Source organism: Procambarus clarkii, chromosome 4 (genome assembly GCF_040958095.1).
Source record: "Procambarus clarkii isolate CNS0578487 chromosome 4, FALCON_Pclarkii_2.0, whole genome shotgun sequence".
In the NCBI taxonomy this organism is placed as follows: Eukaryota; Metazoa; Arthropoda; class Malacostraca; order Decapoda; family Cambaridae; genus Procambarus; species Procambarus clarkii.
This window is the reverse complement of record NC_091153.1, coordinates 56,111,082-56,133,966: the sequence shown is the minus strand read 5'-3', so window position 1 is coordinate 56,133,966 and position 22,885 is coordinate 56,111,082. Positions and strand designations below refer to the sequence as shown.

At 43.6% G+C, this 22,885-nt stretch overlaps 1 protein-coding gene across 1 annotated transcript in view; it reads right to left on the bottom strand.

The window, feature by feature from the left end:
* The window catches only part of LOC138371721 (spindle assembly abnormal protein 6 homolog), a 69,359-nt gene that overhangs the window by 34,609 nt on the left and 11,865 nt on the right, over positions 1-22,885 (bottom strand). Inside the window, exons 3-4 of the mRNA XM_069336744.1 lie at positions 14,643-15,145; positions 6,458-6,757 (exon numbers count right to left, since the gene is read on the bottom strand). Coding sequence (XP_069192845.1) covers positions 6,458-6,757; positions 14,643-15,145 — 803 coding nt within the window. The remainder of the gene's footprint in view (positions 1-6,457; positions 6,758-14,642; positions 15,146-22,885) is intronic.

Here is a 22,885-nt window from a genome sequence, read left to right as displayed (position 1 = left end):
ACTCTTGCACTAAGCCAACAAAAATGAAGTACACAACCTGTTACTGGATCATTTCTTAGAGCAAGGTAAGATAGACTCTGAAACTCACGAAACTTACTTTATTGCAGATAAAACTGATTTGGCAACGATGAAACTCAAACTAGAGCTGGCCAAGATTGAACGCGAGCAGCAAAGGGAAGCCCTCGAACAACAAAGGGAAGCAGCTGCCATACGAAGGGAAGAACAAGAACGTGAAATCGCCCTCAAGGAACGTGAAGCTGCCTTGAGGAAAGAAGAACAAGAACGTGAGGTTGTAATACTCCGTGAGCGGGAAAGAGTACAGCTTGAAACCAAACAACACCAATTGGAGATGCAACACGAATATGACAAACAACAAGCAACCCTGTCTATGGAATGTCGCAAACAAGAATTCGCGTTGGAAACTTCACACCTCGCTCAACGCCAGCAAGCTACCGCCAATCTTCCCGTCAGTTTTAATATATCACATGCAAGTAAGTTAATGCCATCATTCCTAGAAACAGAAGTTGATGTGTTTTTCACCACCTTTGAAACCCTTGCTAATCAACTTAGTTGGCCTGCCGACCAATGGGCCACCCTTCTCAGAGTACATCTTACAGGTAGAGCTGCAGTTACACTCAGTACTTTGGCGTCTGAGAATGACTACCAGACTCTGAAACCATCAGTGTTGGACGCCTACCTTCTCTCCACCGAAAATTATCGAAGGAAATTCCGTGACCACCTGAAGGCAAGTACCACTACCTTTCTCGAGTTTGCTAACACCAAAAGGAGATATTTTATGAAATGGCTGGAAGCAGCACATGTCTCTACCTTTGCAGAACTCGTCAACCTTATGCTAGTTGAAGAATTCTTGAGGCGTGTGCCGCCTCCTGTCCGTCTATATTTAGCAGATAAAGAAGAAACCGACTACCTAAAGTGTGCTAAGTCGGCTGACACTTACAGCCTCATCCACCGGCCGACACCAGAACCATCTTCCAGTAAAAAGTCGTGGTACAGTTGCGAGAAAGTGAGTACCGATCAAGCTGGCTCGCAATTGTACTGTAAGTATTGTAGACTCTATGGACATACCATAGATAAATGTGGTAAGTCTCAATACAAAGGAACCACCGAAACGCCAAAACCCAAACCAACTCCTCCTAAGTCCGGTAAGCCTGTGATGAATGTTGGTGTTCATGTTAATGATCTTTCTCTTTTCAGTAAACACCTGTATACTGGAACTATCTCTGCCAACGGTTCAAATCAGGAGGGACGTTTCAAATTGAAGATCTTGAGGGACACAGCGGCTCTATAATCGATTATTTTGAAGTCGGCTGTGCCCAACATCGCCTACACCGGAAAAACTGTCTTCATCACTGACCTCACTGCTACCACTCCTTATCCTCTCGCCAGAGTCCACCTGGATTGTCCCTTCGTGAACAGAGAAGTCCAAGTCGCCGTCAGGGAAAAGCCTTTTCCCATGCCTGGAGTGCAATTTCTCCTGGGCAACGACTTGGCAGAAGACCTGCAACCGACCAACCTGATCGTCATGGACAAACCCCAGGTGTGTACCTCTGTGACGGATAATCCTATATTTGAGTATGTTCCAGCAAAGGTTCAAGAGAGTGATGAAGTTTCTCCTCCGGTTCTAGTGACCACCCGTGCACAAGCCGCACGACCACAGCCAGCTGACTCTACTGCTACCGCTGTCCCTCAAGACCCTCAGAAACTACCCCCGAATCTGACCAAGTTGGAGTTCCGTAAGTTACAGAGGGAAGATCTTACCTTAACACCATTATTTTTCCAGGCTGAGACTCAACCCGACAGTATTCCTGGGTTCTTCCTAGAGAACGAATTGCTCTACCGCAGATATAGACCCAGTAAACTGAAGGAGGAGGACGATTGGGCCAGCGTCGAACAACTTGTGATTCCTGCCAGCCTGCGGCCCACTATTCTACACCTGGCCCATGGAGCACTCTCCCACTACGGATTCAACAAGACCTACCATGGAATCCGTCAAGACTACTACTGGCCAGGTATGGTAAATAGCGTCAAACAGTACGTCAAACAGTGTCATACATTTCAGATGGCAGGTAAACCTAACATCTCTATTCCCAGAGCGCCACTGATTCCCATACAGGTGCCTGCGGAACCTTTCCACAGACTTATTATAGACTGTGTTGGTCCTTTACCTCGGACCAGTTCAGGTAACGCCTATATCTTAACCATCCTGTGTCCTACCACCAGATTCCCCATAGCAGTTCCAGTAAAGAACATTACGGCTGCTACGGTTGTGAAGCACTTATTGAAGATCTTCACCCAGTATGGATTTCCCAGGGAGGTTCAGAACGACTGTGGCACCAACTTCACCAGTGATCTCTTCAAAAGGACACTGGAGGAGTTCAACATCAAACAGGTATTGTCCAGCCCCTATCATCCTGCTTCACAGGGTTCTCTTGAGCGTAGTCATCAGACTATTAAAGCACTCCTGAAGAAGTTTTGTAATGAAACCTCTAAGGATTGGGATAAGCAAATTGATTTGATAATGTGCATGTATAGAAGTCTTCCCAATGAGTCCCTAGGAGTATCTCCTTATGAGATGCTCTACGGACGTAAGTGCCGTACTCCCCTCAAGGTTTTCAAAGACTCTCTACGTGATGCCACCTTCAGTGAGCATCAGAATGTGCCCCATTTTCTTCAAAACCTACAACACATTTTAGAGAGAGTCCACAGTTTTGCCCAAGATAATCTATTGAAAGCACAGGAGACGATGAAGACTCATTACGACCAGACCAGCAAAGTAAGAAAATTTAAGCCGGGAGACTTCGTACTTGCTTACTTCCCTATCCCAGGTTCTCCTTTACAAAACAGGTTTTCAGGACCCTACCGCATCAAGGAGTGCAGAAACAACCATAACTACATTCTCGAGACTCCAGATAGGCGGCGGAAGACCCAGCTGTGCCACGTCAACCTCCTGAAGCTATATAACGGTACTCCTCCCACTGTCATGCTTAACTACTCTGCCTTTACAGAACCATACATCCACAGTGAGACCTTCCCTGCTTCTCCTCCCGAAAGCACTGACAAGGAGTCAGCGCTTTCTAATTCGGAAATCCTTACTGATCTTCCAAACTATTTTCAGGACAATCATAGTGCACCTCTCGTCAAGATCTTCAGAGAACATCAGGAGTTGTTCCGAGATGACCCCCAAGAGTGTAATGTTACCCAGCACGACATCCAACTGCTCCCCGACACCCGGCCGATTCGTCAACCCTTCTACCGAATCAGCCCTAGCAAGAAGGAAGTCATGCGTGCTGAGGTGCAGTACCTCTTGGATCATGGACTGGCTACACCTTGTGAGTCCCCCTGGGCCTCACCCTGTATCTTGGTGCCAAAACCCCAAGGTAAGGTGAGACTGTGCACTGACTATCGTAAGTTAAATAATGTGACTGTCAAGGATGCATTCCCCTTGCCAAGGATAGATGACATTCTTGACGCCATTGGTAATGCCCAGTACTTGTCCCAGGTGGACTTGCTTAAGGAGTATTACCAAGTGTGTTTAACGGAGCGAGCCAAAGAAATATCTGCCTTTATCACTCCTTTTGGACTTTTCAGATATGAACGCCTTCCTTTCGGACTATGTAATGCCCCGGCCACCTTTCAGAGAGCTGTCAACCGTGTCATCCAGGGCTTGGATAACACGTACGCCTATTTGGATGATATCGTCGTAGCATCCAACACCTGGAGTGAACATCTGCTCCAGCTGCGACGACTGTTCGCCAAGCTCCTGACAGCCGGCCTCACCATCAACCTGGTCACGTCCACCTTCGGGAAAGGTAAAGTGCGTTATCTGGGTCATGTAATTGGGAGTAGCAGCCTAGCTCCGTTAGACTCAAACACTCAAGCCATCCAGCATTATCCACAGCCTACCACCAGGAAGCAGCTCCTGCGCTTCCTTGGTCTTGACTCCTACTACCGTAGGTTTGTGAGAAATTTCAGTACAGTCGCCACGCCTTTAATCATGTTAACCAGTCCCAAGCAACGGTATAATTGGACCATGCAGCAAACCGTTGCTTTCGAACAACTCAGATTCCTCCTCTGTTCTAATCCCATTCTCGCCTCGCCAGATATCACCAAGCCTTTCGTCCTTCATGTCGACGCCAGTGGTACCGGCGGTGGTGGTGTCCTGATGCAGCAACGAGGCGAAGAGGTTCTACCTGTCAGCTACTACAGCTACAAATTGAAACCCCACCAGAGGAACTACAGCACTATTGAAAAAGAGCTACTATCCATTGTCCTGAATCTCCAACACATTGCTCCATACCTACAAGGTGCCAGGTCTACCACCATCTTCTCAGACCACAACCCTCTCCGCTTCTTACATCAAGCCCAAATCACTAACCAGCGTCTTCTACGATGGGCTTTATATCTACAAGATTTCAACCTGGAGATTCGCTATATCAAGGGTTCTGACAATATCATAGCCGACGCCCTCTCCAGGGTTTATGAAGTAGAAGCAACTCCACCTATTACTCCACCACATGACGACGTACTTCTTCCAGAACCGCAGGCTTCGGGGGAGAGTTGTGATGATAATCTCTTTCAAGAGAGATTGAGCCTGCTCTTCCCTTCAAAGTACGTAACAACAACAGATAATATAGAAGATACGGCCAGCAAGTATCTCCAAAACGTTTTGCCCAGAGAGCAAAACGTATCCAGCACACCGGCACACCTGCTACCCACCGCCACCGTAAACCGGCAAACTGCTTGTCCATTGCCTGCCTGTCGCTGATTGGCTGGTGTCCAGTCGCACCCTCCGCCCTCCGCCACAAGTTGATGTCTGGTCTGCAGTGGCCCAGAGTAGTCAGAATATCCCAGTGCTCCTTGCAGTTGACATCTCTCGTTGGTAGACTAAGCCTTGGCTTTCGTGTACTAAGGGAGGTGGCAGCTCGAAGCCAATATTCCAGCTCCATTATTATTTATTTTGCTATAGCTCACTTGTCTTAACGTAACTTTTCATTTGCCAGTGATTATTCTTATTATTTTGTTTGTTGACTTGCCTTGTATATTTTATGCTTAATTTTATTTTTGTCTTGTTTTTCTAACGTAATTAAAATTTCATTGTTAAATTTACTTGTGTTTTGTGTGTCTTCCCATTACCTTACCACAGACGAAAGTTCCAGCTTATTCTCTTTTTTTTTCTTTAATGTCACGAGGCCCTGCCCCTAGCTTTTGAAACAGCCGAACACCAACGCTTTACCGTCACAGAGTCTATTGGCCCATACGAGGCAGCTCCTATCTATAACCACCCAATCCCACTCATATACATGTCCAACCCGCGCTTAAAACAATCGAGGGACCCCACCTCCACCACGTTACACGGTAATCGATAACCGCGGTTCCACAAATCAATAACCCCGTTACCGAACCAGTATTTACCCAAGTCTTTCCTAAATCTAAATTTATCCAATTTATTCCGATTGTTTCGTGCTCTGTCTTGTGTTGATACTTTTAATACCCTATTAATATCCCCTATGTTATGTCCATTCATCCATTGTAAACCTCTATCATGGTAATAAATAACTCTTCGCCTTTCCAGTGAATGGTATTTAAGCTTTGTTATTCTTTCTTTATATGAAAGATTTCTAATTTGGGGAATTAACTTAGTCATCCTACGCTGGACACGTTCAAGTGAATTTATATCCATTCTATAGTACGGCGACCAAAGCTGAACTGCATTATCTAAATGGGGCCTAACCACAGCAAGATAGAGCTGAAGAACCACACCAGGTGTCTTATTACTAATGCTTCGATTAATAAATCCCAGTGTCCTATTTGCCTTATTATGAACATTCATGCATTGATCCTTTTGTTTTAAATTCTTACTAACCATAACTCCCAGATCCCTTTCGCATTCCGACTTCTCAATCTCAACACCATCTAGTTCGTATCTTGTAACTCTATCATCATTAACTAGCCTCAGAACTTTACATTTATCAGCATTAAACTGCATCTGCCAATTTATAAATCGACGTAACCTCTGATGTTATTTGCGACGAAGAGGTGAAACCCTTTATAGCCATTTAATTTCAATAAGACTTCATTCCTATCCCCTGTCTCCTGGAGAGCTACAACATCAATATCATTTCCCATCACATAACAATGAACATCTGTAACCCTGTTTCTTAAACCATTAACATTCCATGACAACATTTTCAGTCTAGGGTAATCCATTATTAAACAATTCACTTTCTAAGTCATCCCCAATAAGTTCACTAAATGATAGCCATACCTCATATAACATCTCCCACCTCCTCCCAAGTTCACCAGTAAAAGCAACATTGCGTTTCTCAAGAGATTTTTTCAGTCCTGTGACGTCCATTATTGGCCCAAATGATTCCTTCATTTTATGTGTAATTATAGGATTCTTCCTTTCACTACGACTATCATCATTCACACACACTTCACTTTCCTTCATTTCATCACTCAATATTTCATTATTGTCCTCAAACAATATATCCTGACTTTCCTTCACTGTTTTGTGACTTTCCTTGACCTTCACCTGAACGTTTAATTTGGCCTCGATGGATTCGATTCTTTGCTCAAGATTTCGGAGGAACTCGCCAACTTTTCTTAGTTCAGCCCAAACCTCCTTGACCATATCATTATGGCCCTCTTTCTGAGCCACAGTAGCCACTTCACTCACCGTTACACTATCACTGCCGGAGTCCTGAGTGTTGGCGAGGCTGCATGTTGCTTGACCCTGATGAAGTAAAGGTGACTCCCTTTGTTATGATCTCAGCCTGCAGGAGAAACGAGTCTCCCTTCTTGAGAGTTATTCAGCAAGCCTGACCTAACTAGAAGGTCTAGCAAATATTGAGGTGATAACCCATATGTAAAATGGCTGGTTGGATATGTATAACAGTTTGAGATTATGGGCAATGCAGAAGAAAATAGATAAATGACGGGCTAGGAGATGTGGACATTTTGCTGGAGGCGTGAGGCTCGCTTCCGGAGGACCTTGACCTCACTTGAGTGCCAGACATCGCAGGGGGAAGCCGCGCTCCGTTGAGCTCCCGTCAGAAGGGAACCCCTAGTGATATATCTCTAAGAGAAGAGAAGTGTGCAGACGTGCCAGCTGTGGAATCGAGCTGGGGACGTGTGGTCTCAAGTCGTGGACGATAATTAGTGAATATTAAGCCGCCCGGAGGCATTATTGTGGGCCGTGGGAGCGCCCTGACCAGACGCCGTCAGAGGGAAAGCGCCCTCGACCAATTAATCTGTGGTAAGCACGATATACGCCAGTTCATAGTGATCACTTGTAGTTGGTCGTGTGCCCAGCGACAGTAGCAATGTTTATTTATAAGTTAGACATGTTTTAATAAGGCAGAAAGCCTGAAATAAGAGAGTGGAGAGGGAGGAACACGGAGCGACGTCCGCCCCCTCTGAGCGCTGGCGGACGACTGAGGGAGCCTGGCTCCGGATGGAGGAAGACCCTCCCAGCGAGTGAGGACCGCCGCCAGGCGAGGTGGAGTATGGACCCGCCCAAAACGGGGGAGTCCACTCTCACTGTATGTAGAGGACAGATAGAGGTTTGAGGCAAGCATATTGTGTGGTTATTTTTGTTTATGTGTTAAAGGGGAACATTTTATTGGAACGTCGATGGGTTGCAGGTTTGTCTTTGGGGAAGAAGTTGCTGAGAACTTCGAAGCCAGCAGATGATGTAGCTGATGAGACTCCAAGGTAGTGGAGCAGAGGACCTCGAGCTGTGAGGAGAAGCAGCAGTGAAGAGGAGTGTCACGTGCTTCTGTAGAGGTGGTGTAGCAGCCAAGAGAGCTGTGGAAGAACCTAACAGAAGGGTGAAGCACCGTAGTTGCACAAGGAAACTTCATGATAGCAGCCTGGAGGAGCTGCAGAGGATCCTGGTAGTGAAGCCCGGCAGAACCTAAAGATATTAGGGTAGTGAACTTCCAGAGGTGGAAGGGGAAGTTCTGGTGGATTACTTATAGGGAGTTGATAGTGTTTGGTTGTCATTAGCGTGCAAGACGCAGTGAGAGGTGAGTGACTGTTGGCATTCCTATGTCAAGGAGTTTTTTTATACTGAAGTATCAATGAACATCTGTACTGGTATATGTTATTGCATTCAAATGCTGATTTTCTATATGTGTATGTTAGCTTGCTGATGGTGCAACAGTGTATGTAGGCTTGATCAACTTGAGGAGGTTGATAGTATCAGGTGGCGAACCAGGAGATAGGATACCACTTGATAAGCTGATAATAGAGTTCTGATGGTGTTGGAGTGCAACCTGATTGTGATATTATAGAGTATAGGATTCATTATTATTATATGTGTGTATGTATCGTGTATGTGCTTTGTCCAGTAAATGTGTCACAATTTACTGGTGTTTGCCCTTGTCCTAGTGAGGCTTCCCAGGAGGTAGTAAAGAAGGAGAGAGAGAGAGAAAGAACCAAGAACCACTGCTGTGGACAGGGTAGGAGGTAATACTAGTAAGTCATAGGGGATTGAGGAGATCATATCTCATAAGGAGAGAGTGGGGAGTCACAGCGGCTCGAGTGGGTGTGTGCACGTGACAACGAGGCTAAGTGTTGGAGCCGCATCCCCTAAACGTGTGACGTTGAGCCCCTCTCCAAGAGCCAGAAGCGCCAAGGGTGATCTCCTAGTATAAGCACTCTACCGAGTTGTGGGTTGGGTTGTCCGTAGAGAAGGATCAACGACGACAACACCAACCAACCCACAGTCTATAATAAAATTGGGGGCCTGTGTCCGGGAGAGTGAACTGACACACCCACACCCTGTCCAAGAGTGGATTTGTACACCCCGGCTGAGATAAACTGTGTGACCGCAGGTGTATACTCTCTCTTGGGAAGACTCGCAGGACAAAGATGGATAAGGTGCAAGCGTTTGTGGAGTCAGGCAAGCCTGAGGACTTGGAAGGTTGCACGAGGGATCAATTGAAACAGATAGCAGAAAAATGTGGCATTAGGTTGAAAGCATCTAAAGTAGCTGGGATGAAGGATGAGATCCTGAGGCAGTTAAGAGCCAAAAATGAAGCGGCAGAGCAAGGAGCCCAAAAAGGAGCTGAAAGTGGAAAGGAGGATGATGGGCAGGATGACGTGAGATCCCAGGGATCGAGTAGGAGCAGCAAGAGTAGCCGCAGTAGTAGGAGTAGCCGAAATTGGAGCTTGGAGAGATTCCAGTTAGAGCTCCAGATCCAACAACAGCGTGAGGAGAGACAGTTCCAGCTGGAAAAGATGAAGTTAGAACTCCAGATGAAAAATGAAGCAGAGAAGGAAAAAGAAAAAACCAGGCTGGAAGTAGAAAAAGAGAAAACCAGAATAAGGGAACTGGAGTTGGAACAAGAGAAAGAAAAAGAGAAAGCAAGACTAGAGGTGGAAAAAGAGAAAACCAGAGTAAGGGAACTGGAGTTGGAACAAGAAAAAGAAAAAGCCCAGGTCGAAAAAGAAAAAGAGAGAACAAAACAAATGCAGATAGAAGCGAACAGAACCTTGGCTGAGCAAAGGATTGAACATGGGTTGCCAGAGAGCACCACCCAGGTATCACACCCACCAGATGTTAGGGTTAGGGAGAAGGACATTCCCTTGTTTGTGCCCGAAGAGGCAGAGAGCTTCTTCGAGCATTTTGAGAAAGTAGCCAGTATCAAGGAGTGGCCACAGGAGGAATGGGCCCAGCTGGTCCAGTTAAGATTGACCGGTGCAGCCAGGGAGGCATACACCCAATTGTCACTGGATGAGTGCCAGGATTATGCCACAGTAAAGAGCAGCATATTGCGCTCGTTTCAGCTAACCCTAGAAGCTTATAGGAAGCGTTTCAGAGAGATGATCAAAGTTGGAGCGTGTACGTTTGCTGAGACAGCAAGAGATCTGGAAAGACGATTCCAGAAGTGGATTGAGGCTGCTGGAGTTGGATCTTACGCTGACCTGAAGCAACTGATGGTCATGGAGAAGTTCTTGGAGATGATGCATCCCGAAACAAATTTCAAGATCCAAGAAGCAGGGATAAAGGAGGTGAAAGATGCCGCAGATAGGGCAGATATGATTACTGAAGCGTACAAGAGCTTGAGGGAGAACAGAGTGAGAAGCGAGGCGAGACGCAGCGATGGCAGACCCAATGGAGTCTGGGGAGGAAGAAATTATGAGAGACCCAGAAGAGTCTGGGGTGAGAAAAATTTTGATAAATGGGCAGATAAAAGTAAGTACCCTAAAACTCAGAAGAGTAGGTCGCACACTTCATCTGAAAGTGAAGATGGAGGAGCTAAACGAGAAACTAATCGTTATCCTGGAAATCGAGAGTCCAGTAAAACCCCACAGAGTACGAGTAGTACGTCTGGCCCGAGGAACTCCAATACGAGTGGGCAGAGTCAGAGCTACTCTGGTACATATAGAAGAGACTTTTCCCAGATGAGATGTTACCAATGTAACGGATTGGGTCACGTGATACGAGATTGTCGGCAGGGCAAGAGAGTTGTGACCCTGGCCATGTGTGACCCCCGAGGTAAATATACTAATGTGTTCCAAGACAAACCACAGAGAGCGAACTTAGTGAACGAGAGGTATAGGCCGTTCATGAGCAAAGGTTGGATCAGAATAGGAAGCCAACCTGAAGTAGAAGTTGGTATCTTAAGAGATACCGGAGCTAATCAGAGCTTGATTACGAGAAGCCTGATTGGGAATGATCGACGGTTAGCTGGCAGGAGTAAGATGAGAGTATATGGGTTATTGGCTGAGAGTGACATGCCCGTATGTACTGTCCAGCTAAGGTCGGAATATGTGTCGGCGGAGGTGATGTTGGGAGTATGCCCCGACATACCTATTCCAGGAGTCCAAGTGATCCTAGGGAATGACTTGTGCGGGACAAAGGTGTTGACAAGAGTCATGGCGGAGACTGTGCCAGAGGAGTGCCCAGAAGGCCACGGCACGGTTGGGACACCTGAGAGTGTGAACCTGACTGACATCCGAGAAGATGAGCCAGGAGACCGCCAAGCCATTGAAAACCCTGTCTCGGTAGTGACGAAGGCCGAGGTGGCCGACGAGGAAGACGCTGGAGAAGATGAGACAGTGTCGATTAAACCGGTAGAAGATATCGACGTAGATATAGCATGGCTGTTTGATGAAGGTCCAGCCCAGAAAAATGAAGTCTCGGTGAGGTCAAAAGTCAGGATGACCCAGCCGAAGAGGAATACTGTGAAGAGAGCGGACCTGAGTAGAGCCCAGACTGCTGAAATTAAGGGTCGGAAGGTGAATGCAACTGTACTGAGTAGGAATGAGGAAAGATGTGGACAGACTGAGGACGGAAGTAGAACGTCAAGTTGTCCACGAGCACAGAGGCATCTGGATAGTAGAGTTAAGTTGTTTGAGGTGTCAGGAGTTGACATGTTTCACAGAAAACCTGAAGAAAAGATAGTGAAGAAGAGTAGTAACCGAGAAAGTGAAAGGAGAAGAGACAGTATGTGTGGAGAGATGCTTACGAGCACTCTAGGAGAGGTAAAGCGACATGTACGGTCGAGTGCTGTTGGATGTAGTACAGTGCCCGAAGAAACTTTTAAGGAACGAAGAAGAGTTGAAGGAGAAGAAAGGGAGTTGTATAGAGGTGAGAGGTGTGAGAAGAGGATGATGATGCAAGCATGGAGGAGTAGAAGAAAGCCGAGGACTCGATGGAAGACAAACAGGATGTCTCGGATAAATGAAGAGACGAAAGGGAGGATCGTCGGTGAGGACGAGGGAGTGACGTATGATGACAGGAGACGAAAGTATAATGGCAGTAGATGGAAGTGTGAAGACGACAGAGGAGATACAGACAGTAGATGTCTGACTCTGGACGGGAAGAGAAGAAGACGAGGAAACGGAGGGTGGAGACAGTAAGTAGAGTGGACCAATGGATTGCAGGCGTCCAAGGAGGACAGCCTAGCCAAGAGGTGCCAGAGAAGTCAAATCGTTTATGAGAAGATCGTGTTTCTGGAGAGTTGTGAGCCAGATGTTGCAAGGTGCAACGAATTAATTGTAGACTCCTAAGAGAGTATATGGGGTGAAGAAAGAAACAGTGTGGTGGCGGATGTATTATCCCGAGCTTTGCCACTGGAATAACTCTCAAAAATAAGGGGAGGGGAGTGTTATGATCTCAGCCTGCAGGAGAAACGAGTCTCCCTTCTTGAGAGTTATTCAGCAAGCCTGACCTAACTAGAAGGTCTAGCAAATATTGAGGTGATAACCCATATGTAAAATGGCTGGTTGGATATGTATAACAGTTTGAGATTATGGGCAATGCAGAAGAAAATAGATAAATGACGGGCTAGGAGATGTGGACATTTTGCTGGAGGCGTGAGGCTCGCTTCCGGAGGACCTTGACCTCACTTGAGTGCCAGACATCGCAGGGGGAAGCCGCGCTCCGTTGAGCTCCCGTCAGAAGGGAACCCCTAGTGATATATCTCTAAGAGAAGAGAAGTGTGCAGACGTGCCAGCTGTGGAATCGAGCTGGGGACGTGTGGTCTCAAGTCGTGGACGATAATTAGTGAATATTAAGCCGCCCGGAGGCATTATTGTGGGCCGTGGGAGCGCCCTGACCAGACGCCGTCAGAGGGAAAGCGCCCTCGACCAATTAATCTGTGGTAAGCACGATATACGCCAGTTCATAGTGATCACTTGTAGTTGGTCGTGTGCCCAGCGACAGTAGCAATGTTTATTTATAAGTTAGACATGTTTTAATAAGGCAGAAAGCCTGAAATAAGAGAGTGGAGAGGGAGGAACACGGAGCGACGTCCGCCCCCTCTGAGCGCTGGCGGACGACTGAGGGAGCCTGGCTCCGGATGGAGGAAGACCCTCCCAGCGAGTGAGGACCGCCGCCAGGCGAGGTGGAGTATGGACCCGCCCAAAACGGGGGAGTCCACTCTCACTGTATGTAGAGGACAGATAGAGGTTTGAGGCAAGCATATTGTGTGGTTATTTTTGTTTATGTGTTAAAGGGGAACATTTTATTGGAACGTCGATGGGTTGCAGGTTTGTCTTTGGGGAAGAAGTTGCTGAGAACTTCGAAGCCAGCAGATGATGTAGCTGATGAGACTCCAAGGTAGTGGAGCAGAGGACCTCGAGCTGTGAGGAGAAGCAGCAGTGAAGAGGAGTGTCACGTGCTTCTGTAGAGGTGGTGTAGCAGCCAAGAGAGCTGTGGAAGAACCTAACAGAAGGGTGAAGCACCGTAGTTGCACAAGGAAACTTCATGATAGCAGCCTGGAGGAGCTGCAGAGGATCCTGGTAGTGAAGCCCGGCAGAACCTAAAGATATTAGGGTAGTGAACTTCCAGAGGTGGAAGGGGAAGTTCTGGTGGATTACTTATAGGGAGTTGATAGTGTTTGGTTGTCATTAGCGTGCAAGACGCAGTGAGAGGTGAGTGACTGTTGGCATTCCTATGTCAAGGAGTTTTTTTATACTGAAGTATCAATGAACATCTGTACTGGTATATGTTATTGCATTCAAATGCTGATTTTCTATATGTGTATGTTAGCTTGCTGATGGTGCAACAGTGTATGTAGGCTTGATCAACTTGAGGAGGTTGATAGTATCAGGTGGCGAACCAGGAGATAGGATACCACTTGATAAGCTGATAATAGAGTTCTGATGGTGTTGGAGTGCAACCTGATTGTGATATTATAGAGTATAGGATTCATTATTATTATATGTGTGTATGTATCGTGTATGTGCTTTGTCCAGTAAATGTGTCACAATTTACTGGTGTTTGCCCTTGTCCTAGTGAGGCTTCCCAGGAGGTAGTAAAGAAGGAGAGAGAGAGAGAAAGAACCAAGAACCACTGCTGTGGACAGGGTAGGAGGTAATACTAGTAAGTCATAGGGGATTGAGGAGATCATATCTCATAAGGAGAGAGTGGGGAGTCACAGCGGCTCGAGTGGGTGTGTGCACGTGACAACGAGGCTAAGTGTTGGAGCCGCATCCCCTAAACGTGTGACGTTGAGCCCCTCTCCAAGAGCCAGAAGCGCCAAGGGTGATCTCCTAGTATAAGCACTCTACCGAGTTGTGGGTTGGGTTGTCCGTAGAGAAGGATCAACGACGACAACACCAACCAACCCACAGTCTATAATACTTACCCACGCATTCGTCCGGTTCACTGGCGCTGTTTAGGGCAGACTGTTTTGCTGTGCTCCCGGTGTCTGGGTAAGAGCTCTTGCTTGCTCTGTAACATTCACCGGTCGGGGAACATCCATACTCGGCCTCTTGCTACACACAGCCGAGCTGGCATTGTGACCACCTCCACAGTTGCAGCATCTGGGAACTATTTTCTCACCCAGATTAAGTCTGTTTCTACACACATTAGAGAGGTGAGACTTTCCGCAGAAACGACATCGTGGATCATGTTGACAGCTCCAGGATTTATGCCCCCATCTGCAGCATTTCAGGCATATTATGGGCTCTTCCACATACTTTGCTACATGCCTGTAGCCAGCCCCGGTGATGAACACTCTCTCGGGAACTTCCCCTCTCACTAGAGCCACCACCTGATTCCTAGCTTCACCTTTAATAAGGTGACGCTTCGCCCACACAAATCGTTGGTCGTCGAGAATGAATTCGGGGTCTAGAATCTGAGGGTATTTGTAGATAATTACCTTCGTCAGCTTCTCGTTACCCTCTAGTATTTGCATAACAACTCCATCATATCCTTGCTGGCTAAGAAACACAACTGCCTCCATAGAACCTACCGTTAAGTAACGTCTGTTTACACCTTCCTTCAGCAGGGGCTCGAACTTGCGGTGTTCTCTTCCAAGTTTGACTGTCCACAGCAGCTTGTGATGATAGGCCAGTGTGAATGAGGAAGGGAAGAGAAGCCTCCACCTCCGCTGACCCACACCTTCCTGACATAGTTCTGTCCGTTCGTCGCTACTGGTTTGATCAGTCTCGGCGTCGTTCTTCATTCTCTTGTCGTTTGCGTTATGAGTACTATCACTTTCAACACTACGCCTTACATCCTGTCTTCTCCGTTTCTTCTGTTGCCTAGTTAGAACTTTTTGAAACTCACCCTCCTCGACTGACTGGCTGCTTTTTGAGTCCATGTTAATATTGCCGTGGGAAGTAGCCAGTTCTTCTGGAGACTGAGTCTCCATCTCAGTATCTAACATGGGGGGAGATGTGTAGAAGGCGATTGATACTAGTCAGTCTCCTTATGTGTAGACTGAGTTAAACACCAACACTAAACTCACCCCTAGTCGCGGAGCAGGTACTTCTTGACCCGACCGCGTCCCAGGTAAGACTGTGAGGGTTATTGTAGTAAATAATTTTGATAGTTAAAGTGGTGAAATATTATTAATAGTGTTAGTGGTAATTTTTTAGAAGGTTATTTCAGAAGAATATTTTGAAGGGTTATTGTGGTGGATTAATTCCGAGAGTTATTGTTGTAGATTATTAAGGAGGGTTATTGTGGTTTAATATAAAAGAGGATTATTGTAGTGGCTTATTAGGAAGGGTTAATGTGGGGACTAATTATATAGAGTTATTGTGAGGGATTATTGTTATGGGTATTTTGGTGAATTAATATGGAGGGTTATTGTGAAATATCATGAAGGAGGTTATTGTAAGAAATGATTATTGTGAGTTATTGTAGATGGTTATTATGGTGAGTTATTGTGGATGATTATTAAGAGGATTATTATATTCCATAATATGGATATTATTGGGATGAATAATTATGAGGAAAAATTTTGGTGGATTATTATAGAGGTTTAGTCTTGAGGCGTATTATGAAAGGTTACTGTTGAAGATTACTATGGAGAGGTATTGTGGTGGATTCCTATGAAAGGTTATTGTGATGGAATATCATGGAAGATTATTCTCTTGTAGGTTTTTATAGGCTTATTATGAAGGATTTCTTTGGTAGGTTATTATTGAGGGTTATAGTGCTGGATTATTAAAAAGGGTTATTGTTGGGAATTATTATTGACAGTTATTACTTTGGCTTATATCTGGAGAGTTATTTTTGTCATTATTGTTGAGGGATATTTTGGTTAACTATTGCAGAGGGTTATTGTTGTCGATTATTAGGTACGTTTATTGTAGTAGATAATTATTGATGGTTATTATGAATAATTATTATGAACATTTGTTGTGTAGGATTAATTTTTAGCTTTATTGTGTTGGATTATTATTTAGAGTTATTTTATTGCATTATTATTTAGAGTTATTTTATTGCATTATTATTTAGAGTTATTGAGATGGATTATTATTGAGAGTTATATTGTTGGATTATTATTTAGAGTTATTGTGTTGGATTATTACAAAACGTTATTGTGTTTGATTATTACAAAACGTTATTGTGTTGGATTATTACGAAACGTTATTTTGGTGAATTAATATGGAGTATTATTTTTGTGGATTATTGTGGAGGGATATTTTTGTGGATAATTAGGATAAATTATTTGCGTGGATTATTTACCAATGGAATGCATTTGGAAGTTATGTTATGGAGGCAGACTCCATACAGTTACAAATGTAGATATTATGGAACCCAATAGGCCCAGAATCATGTGAGTCAGTTGAATGACAGTTGAGATGCGGGACTAAAGACCAGATGCTCAATCCCCCCACAATGACAACTAGGTAAGTATAATATACAAGACCGCTTGGTTGTCAGTCAAGCAGCTCCACTGTATACATGACTATGTGATCACGTGGCTGTATGACAATTACTGTCCACGAGATATCTACAACGTTTATTACTGCTTTCTTAATAAAAAAGTAAATCCTTCCAATGTTGATTAATGGTAATATAAGTAAACACTCACACGGGTGACCTCCGATGACCCAGAGGTCATGACAGTCGTGTCACGTGTGATCACTTTAATTCCTACCATAACAGGAGTGTTGTATTAAGATTTGTCTGTTAAGTACCATGAGGGCAGTTTTCACTCCTGTAAGGTTATCACTTCCTTCAGATGAATGTTCTTGGTGTCACTGAAAATTAAAGCGTATACATGGTCTCTCGGGGTCACTTGAGGTGAAGGTCTATATAATATTTAGTGAGTCTTGACTAATTAGGAAGAGTCACGGCCTCAGAGTGGGGTCTGCCACCGGTGGCCGGACGGTCGTCAGCTCGAGTCCATATCATGTAGACCTCTTCCTTTTCCTTTTTTCATCTTATTAATATAAATTCCAAACAAAGCAAATCAATTAATAAGTAGACACACGGAGCTGCAACAGGGTTTCATGTAATAAGGTTTTTCTCATAATATTTCGTATGGAAAAAGTATTTTTTGTTATTCAATAACAAAGAAACGGGTTGTAATAACACATACTGATGTTGAGAAAGATAATTTCGAAAGATAAGTCGACCAAGCCAGAACTCAACTGAATTTAGACAAAGGTTCTGGAGGCCCCAAACAAGAATCCAACCAGGGTTTTACGGCCAACCCGACCACACTCTGACCTTCGGTAATGACGTTCACACTCATACAATAGACTCAGATCACAATGAAAACACATTGACGAGATATATCAACGAATATAATTTTGTGACAATAGAGTGACTTGAACTCCACATGTCACTAAATTACCACAAAATTATTTCCATTGATATATGATGCCATTGTGATTTTACTACAATGAGGGTTATTGTGGTGACTTATTAGGAAGGGCTAATATGGGGATTTAATGTGGAGAGTTATTGTGAGGGATTAATGTTGATGGGTATTTTGGTAAATTAATAAGGAGAGTTATTGTGAAATATCATGAAGGAGGTTATTGTAAGAAATTATTATTGTGAGTTATTGCAGATGGTTATTATTGTGAGTTATTGTGGATGATTATTAAGAGGATTAATATATATTGCATAGGGATGAATAATTATGAGGAAAAATTTTGGTGGATTATTATAGAGGGTAATTCGTGAGGCTTATTAGGAAAAGTTACTGTTGAAGATTACTATGGAGAGGTATTGTGGTGCACTCCTATGGAAGGTTATTGTGATGGATTATCATGAAGGATTATTCTCCTGTAGGTTTTTTTAGGCTTATTATGAAGGATTACTTTGGTAGGTTATTAATGAAGGCTATAGTGCTGGATTATTAAAAAGTGTGATTGTTCAGAATTAATATTGACGGTTATTATTTTGGCTTATATCTGGAGAGTTATTTTTGTGAATATTGTGGAGGGCTATTATGGTTGACTAATTCAGAGGGTTATTGTTGTGGATTATTAGGTACGTATATTGTAGTAGATAATTATTGATGGTAATTATGAATAATTATTATGGTCATTTATTGTGAAGGATTATTATTTACAGGTATTGTGTAGGAATTATTACAAAACGTTTTTTTGGTGAATTAAAATGGAATATGATTTTTGTGAATAATTGTGGAGGGCTATTTTCGTGGATTATTAAGATAAATTATTTGCATGGATAATTTACAAATGGAATGCATTTGGAATTATGTTATGAAGGCAGACTCCTTACAGTTACAAATGTAGATATTATGGAGTCCAATAGGCCCAGAATCATGTGAATCAGTTGACTGACAGTTGAGATGTGGGACTTAAGAGCATATGTTCAACCCCCCCCCCCCTCCCCACAATTACAACTAGGTAAGTACAATATACAAGATCGCTTGGTTGTCAGACAATCAGCTCCACTGTATACATGACTATGTGAACACGTCGCTTATGACAATTACTGTCCACGAGATATCTACAACGTTTATGACTGATTTGATTAATGGTAATATAAGTAAATACACACACGGGTGACATCTGATGACCCAGAGGTCAAAACAGTCGTGTCACGAGTGATCACTTTCATTCTTACCATAACAGGAGTTTTGTATTAAGATTTCTCTGTTAATTACCATGAGGGCAGTTTTCACTCCTGTAAGGTTATCACTTCCTTCAGATGAATGTTCTTGGTGTCACTGAGAATTAAAGCGTATACATGGTCTCTCGGGGTCACTTGAGGTGAAGGTCTATATAATATTTAGTGAGTCTTGACTAATTAGGAAGAGTCACGGCCTCAGAGTGGGGTCTGCCGCTGGTGGCCGGACGGTCGTCAGCTCGAGCTCATTTCATGTAGACCTCTTCCTTTTTCTTTTTTTATCCTTTTAATATAAATTCCAAACAAAGGAAATCAATTAATAAGTAGACACAAGGAGCTGCAACAGGGTTCCTTATAATAAGGTTTTTCTCGTAATATTTCGTATGGAAAAAGTATTATTTCTTATTCAATAACAAAGAAACGGGTTGCAATAACACATACTATGTTGAGAAAGATTATTACGAAAGATAAGTCGACCAAGCCAAAACTCTAATGAATTTAAAGAAAGGTTCTTGAGGCCCCATACCGGAGCCCAACCAGGGTTTTACAGCCAACCCGACCACACTCTGACCTTCGGTAATGACGTTCACACTCTTACAATAGTCTCAGATCACAATGAAATCACAATGACGAGATATATCAATGAATATCATTTTGAGACAATGGAGTGACTTGAACTCCATAAGTCACTACATTACCCCAAAACTATTTCCATTGATATATGATGCCATTGTGATTTTACTACAATGAGGGTTATTGTGGTGAATTTTTAGGGAGGGTTATTGTGAAATTGAAATAAGTTTATTGAGGTAAAATGCACACAAAGGGATGAGGTAACTCAAGCTATTCTCACCCCGTTCAGTATATCGTGTTAATACATACATATACACACATCAGAAACAATAAACGTATTACCAAACATTCTGTGAGATAAACATCGACATTTCCTCCTTTACACAAGTAGTATTGTACCAGACGTACATAAATACCTTTATGGCCTAAGTATACTGTATAGACAATTTGCAAGAGACATGCAGACAATTCAACAAAAAATTTCAGTCTTGGTGCAAAATTCTTATATCTCCCAAGAATATCGTCAACCTTTCAGTTGTGACACATCCACGCTATTTGTTCAGGAACAGTCCTTATCTCAGTGTTTCTATATACATTAATCAACGGACAATCAAGAATATAATGGGCAAGGGTGTGAGACCTTAACATACCACATAGTTTGCACTTTGTGTCATTATCATGAACACCTATCCCATATTCCCAGTAATATTTGTACCCAAGCCTGAGCCGCATGTTCACAGAGTCATTCCAAGCATTTCTCCTTTTACCATAAGTGAAATGGGGGTTTTGACTCACATTCATGTAGTGTTGCATGGTTTGACTTCTCTCATACATTATACTTCTCTCCACTTCTGCCTGTGCCTAAATATTTCTGATTTTGCTTCTGATTTGTCTCATTGTGAATTCACATTCAATGTCAACTTGTGGTTTTGATGAGGCACGTTTGGCCAAGTCATCCGTCACTTCGTTGAGCACTATTCCAACATGAGATGGAATCCACATGAATTTCACACTATGACCTTTCAGCTGTATCTCAGTTATCCTTTTCTTACAATCCTCAACTATGGACATGAAGACTGGGTTTCGACTGTTTAAGGAATCAAGTCCTCCTAGGCTATCGACAAATTCAAAAACATTTTTGTCGTCATGACACACTTCCTCCAAACACGCCAGAATGGCCTGCAGTTCAGCTTGTGTGGATGATATATAATTACTAAGTCGAAGTTCAATTATCCTGTCCATAGTCCCAAACTCGGTATATTCTCTTATTAGGACACCACACCCTGCCCTGCCACCCTCCGCCACCGACCCGTCACAATATTCATGTAAACTGTTGCCTCTTGGTAACCGGGATATCATGCTTCCATACAAACACCGTAATTGTCCCGGTACATGATGAATCTTTTTCACCTTGAGGGGTACAATTTCGACGTCTATTTTCTGTACTTTCCAGGGAGCAGACCTATTACACTGGTGAGAGGGTTTACAGCAATCAAGTACATCGTATTCCCTGAGGTAATGAGCTAATTCCCTCGTGTAGCGTGTCTCCCTCAGTTTCCTGGAAGTGTGTACGTCACTCAAGCAGGTCTGAACACTCTGAAACAGGTCATCCCCTCCTTCTCTCCGCATGAAATGAATAGATACTCTAGTGTTAATGTCACGGACTCTATCATGCACACTCTATAAATTTAATTCAATTCTCATTATTTCAATCATTGCATTTCTTTGACATCCAAGAATAATCCTCATAGCATCGTTCTGTATCAGCTCTATTTTTTTAATTCTGCCTTGGCCTGTGTAAGACAATATGGGTGTTGCGTAGTCTATCAGGGCCCGAACAGGGCTTATGTATAACATCCGCAAGATGGGTACCCCAACACCTTTACCAGAAAGGGCCAGTGGTTTTAGAGGATGCAGACAGGCTTTACATAAGGTGCTGATATGATTTAATTCAACATTTTTACACTCACATGTGTATCCAACATACATGCCCAGATACTTGTACTTCTGAACACGGCTCAGTTCCACACCATTTAGATTAAGTGTTATATTTCTTCGTTTCCTATACTCATATTTGGTTTTGTCTGCATTTATAACTAAGCCTAACTTGTGACAGGTTGTACCAAGTATGTTAAGAGCAGTTTGTATTTTGTTCCCAGAAGTACCTTGTATAAGAATGTCATCAGCATATATGATCGTCGTGACCCCTGTAGGATACATCTCTGATGTTAATCTGTTCATTAATACATTGAATAAGGAGGGACTTAAAACTCCCCCTTGGGGGGTACCTAACTGAAACATCCGTTCCTCAGACATGTATCCCTGGTAATACACCTGACCTTTTCTGCCTTGTAGATCAAATTGACTTTAGATTTGACTTTATCAAATGCTCCTTGCAGATCAACAAAAACTCTACAATTGTCATCCACATTAGACAAACACTTTAAGAGACAATCCGCAGTACTTTTGCCTTTGATAAAACCAAAGAGATTACTGGACATGTTATCACCTACAAGGTAGAGTAGCCTATTTATCAAAATCCTTTCCATCATTTTACAAAAGCAGGATATTAAGGAGACAGGCCTGTATCCTCCGTCTGACATAGGGACAGGAATGATGACAGCCTCTTTCCATTTTCTTGGTAACTTTCCCTCTTTATAACTCATATTAAACAAATCAAGTAAGGGACTAGGTTTCATACCGGCTAAATAATTAAGAATGTCATACGTTACTCCATCTTTCCCCGGAGCAGTAGAACTGCCACTTTTTATAGCATCCAGTACCTCATCGTGAGTTATCTCAGTGCATGTTACAGATCTTGTATGTAAGGCACATAAAGTTACTCCATTTCTAATATTTTCCCATGACTCAATGGTGACTCTCGTGTCTTCAGGTAAGGACTCCATTCCAGCAGCACTAGCTCATTTATCTACTAACTCAATAGCAACCTTCCCTGGATCTGAGTGAGCAGATTTCCATTCACTGGAAATGAGTGCTTTCCATTCACTGGAAAGGCGAAGAGTTAGGGGCGACATGATAGAGGTTTACAAGTGGGTGAATGGACATAACAAGGGGGATATTAATAAGAACATAAGAACATAAGAACAAAGGTAACTGCAGAAGGCCTATTGGCCCATACGACGCAGCTCCTATTCTATTTTGGTCTTACAACTCCTGATTTCATTTACTGCTCTCCATATGTCTTTAAAATTTTTAGGATTAACAATGGACTGAGCAAAGTCTTGCCAGTATCTGTCCCGCGCCTCCTTTCTCACCTGACTGCATACCCTAGCCACTTCCAACATTGTATTTTTCTCTTCCTCCCTCATTCCATTTTTAACCATTCTTTATGTGCACTCCGTAGCATTCTCTACCACCCCTTAACTTGCTGATCATTGGAATATTTAAATTTCTTAGGTCCATGCGTCTTGCTTCCCCTGCCCCCGTTATTTTTCCTCTGTACTAATTTCTCTATGTTCTCGA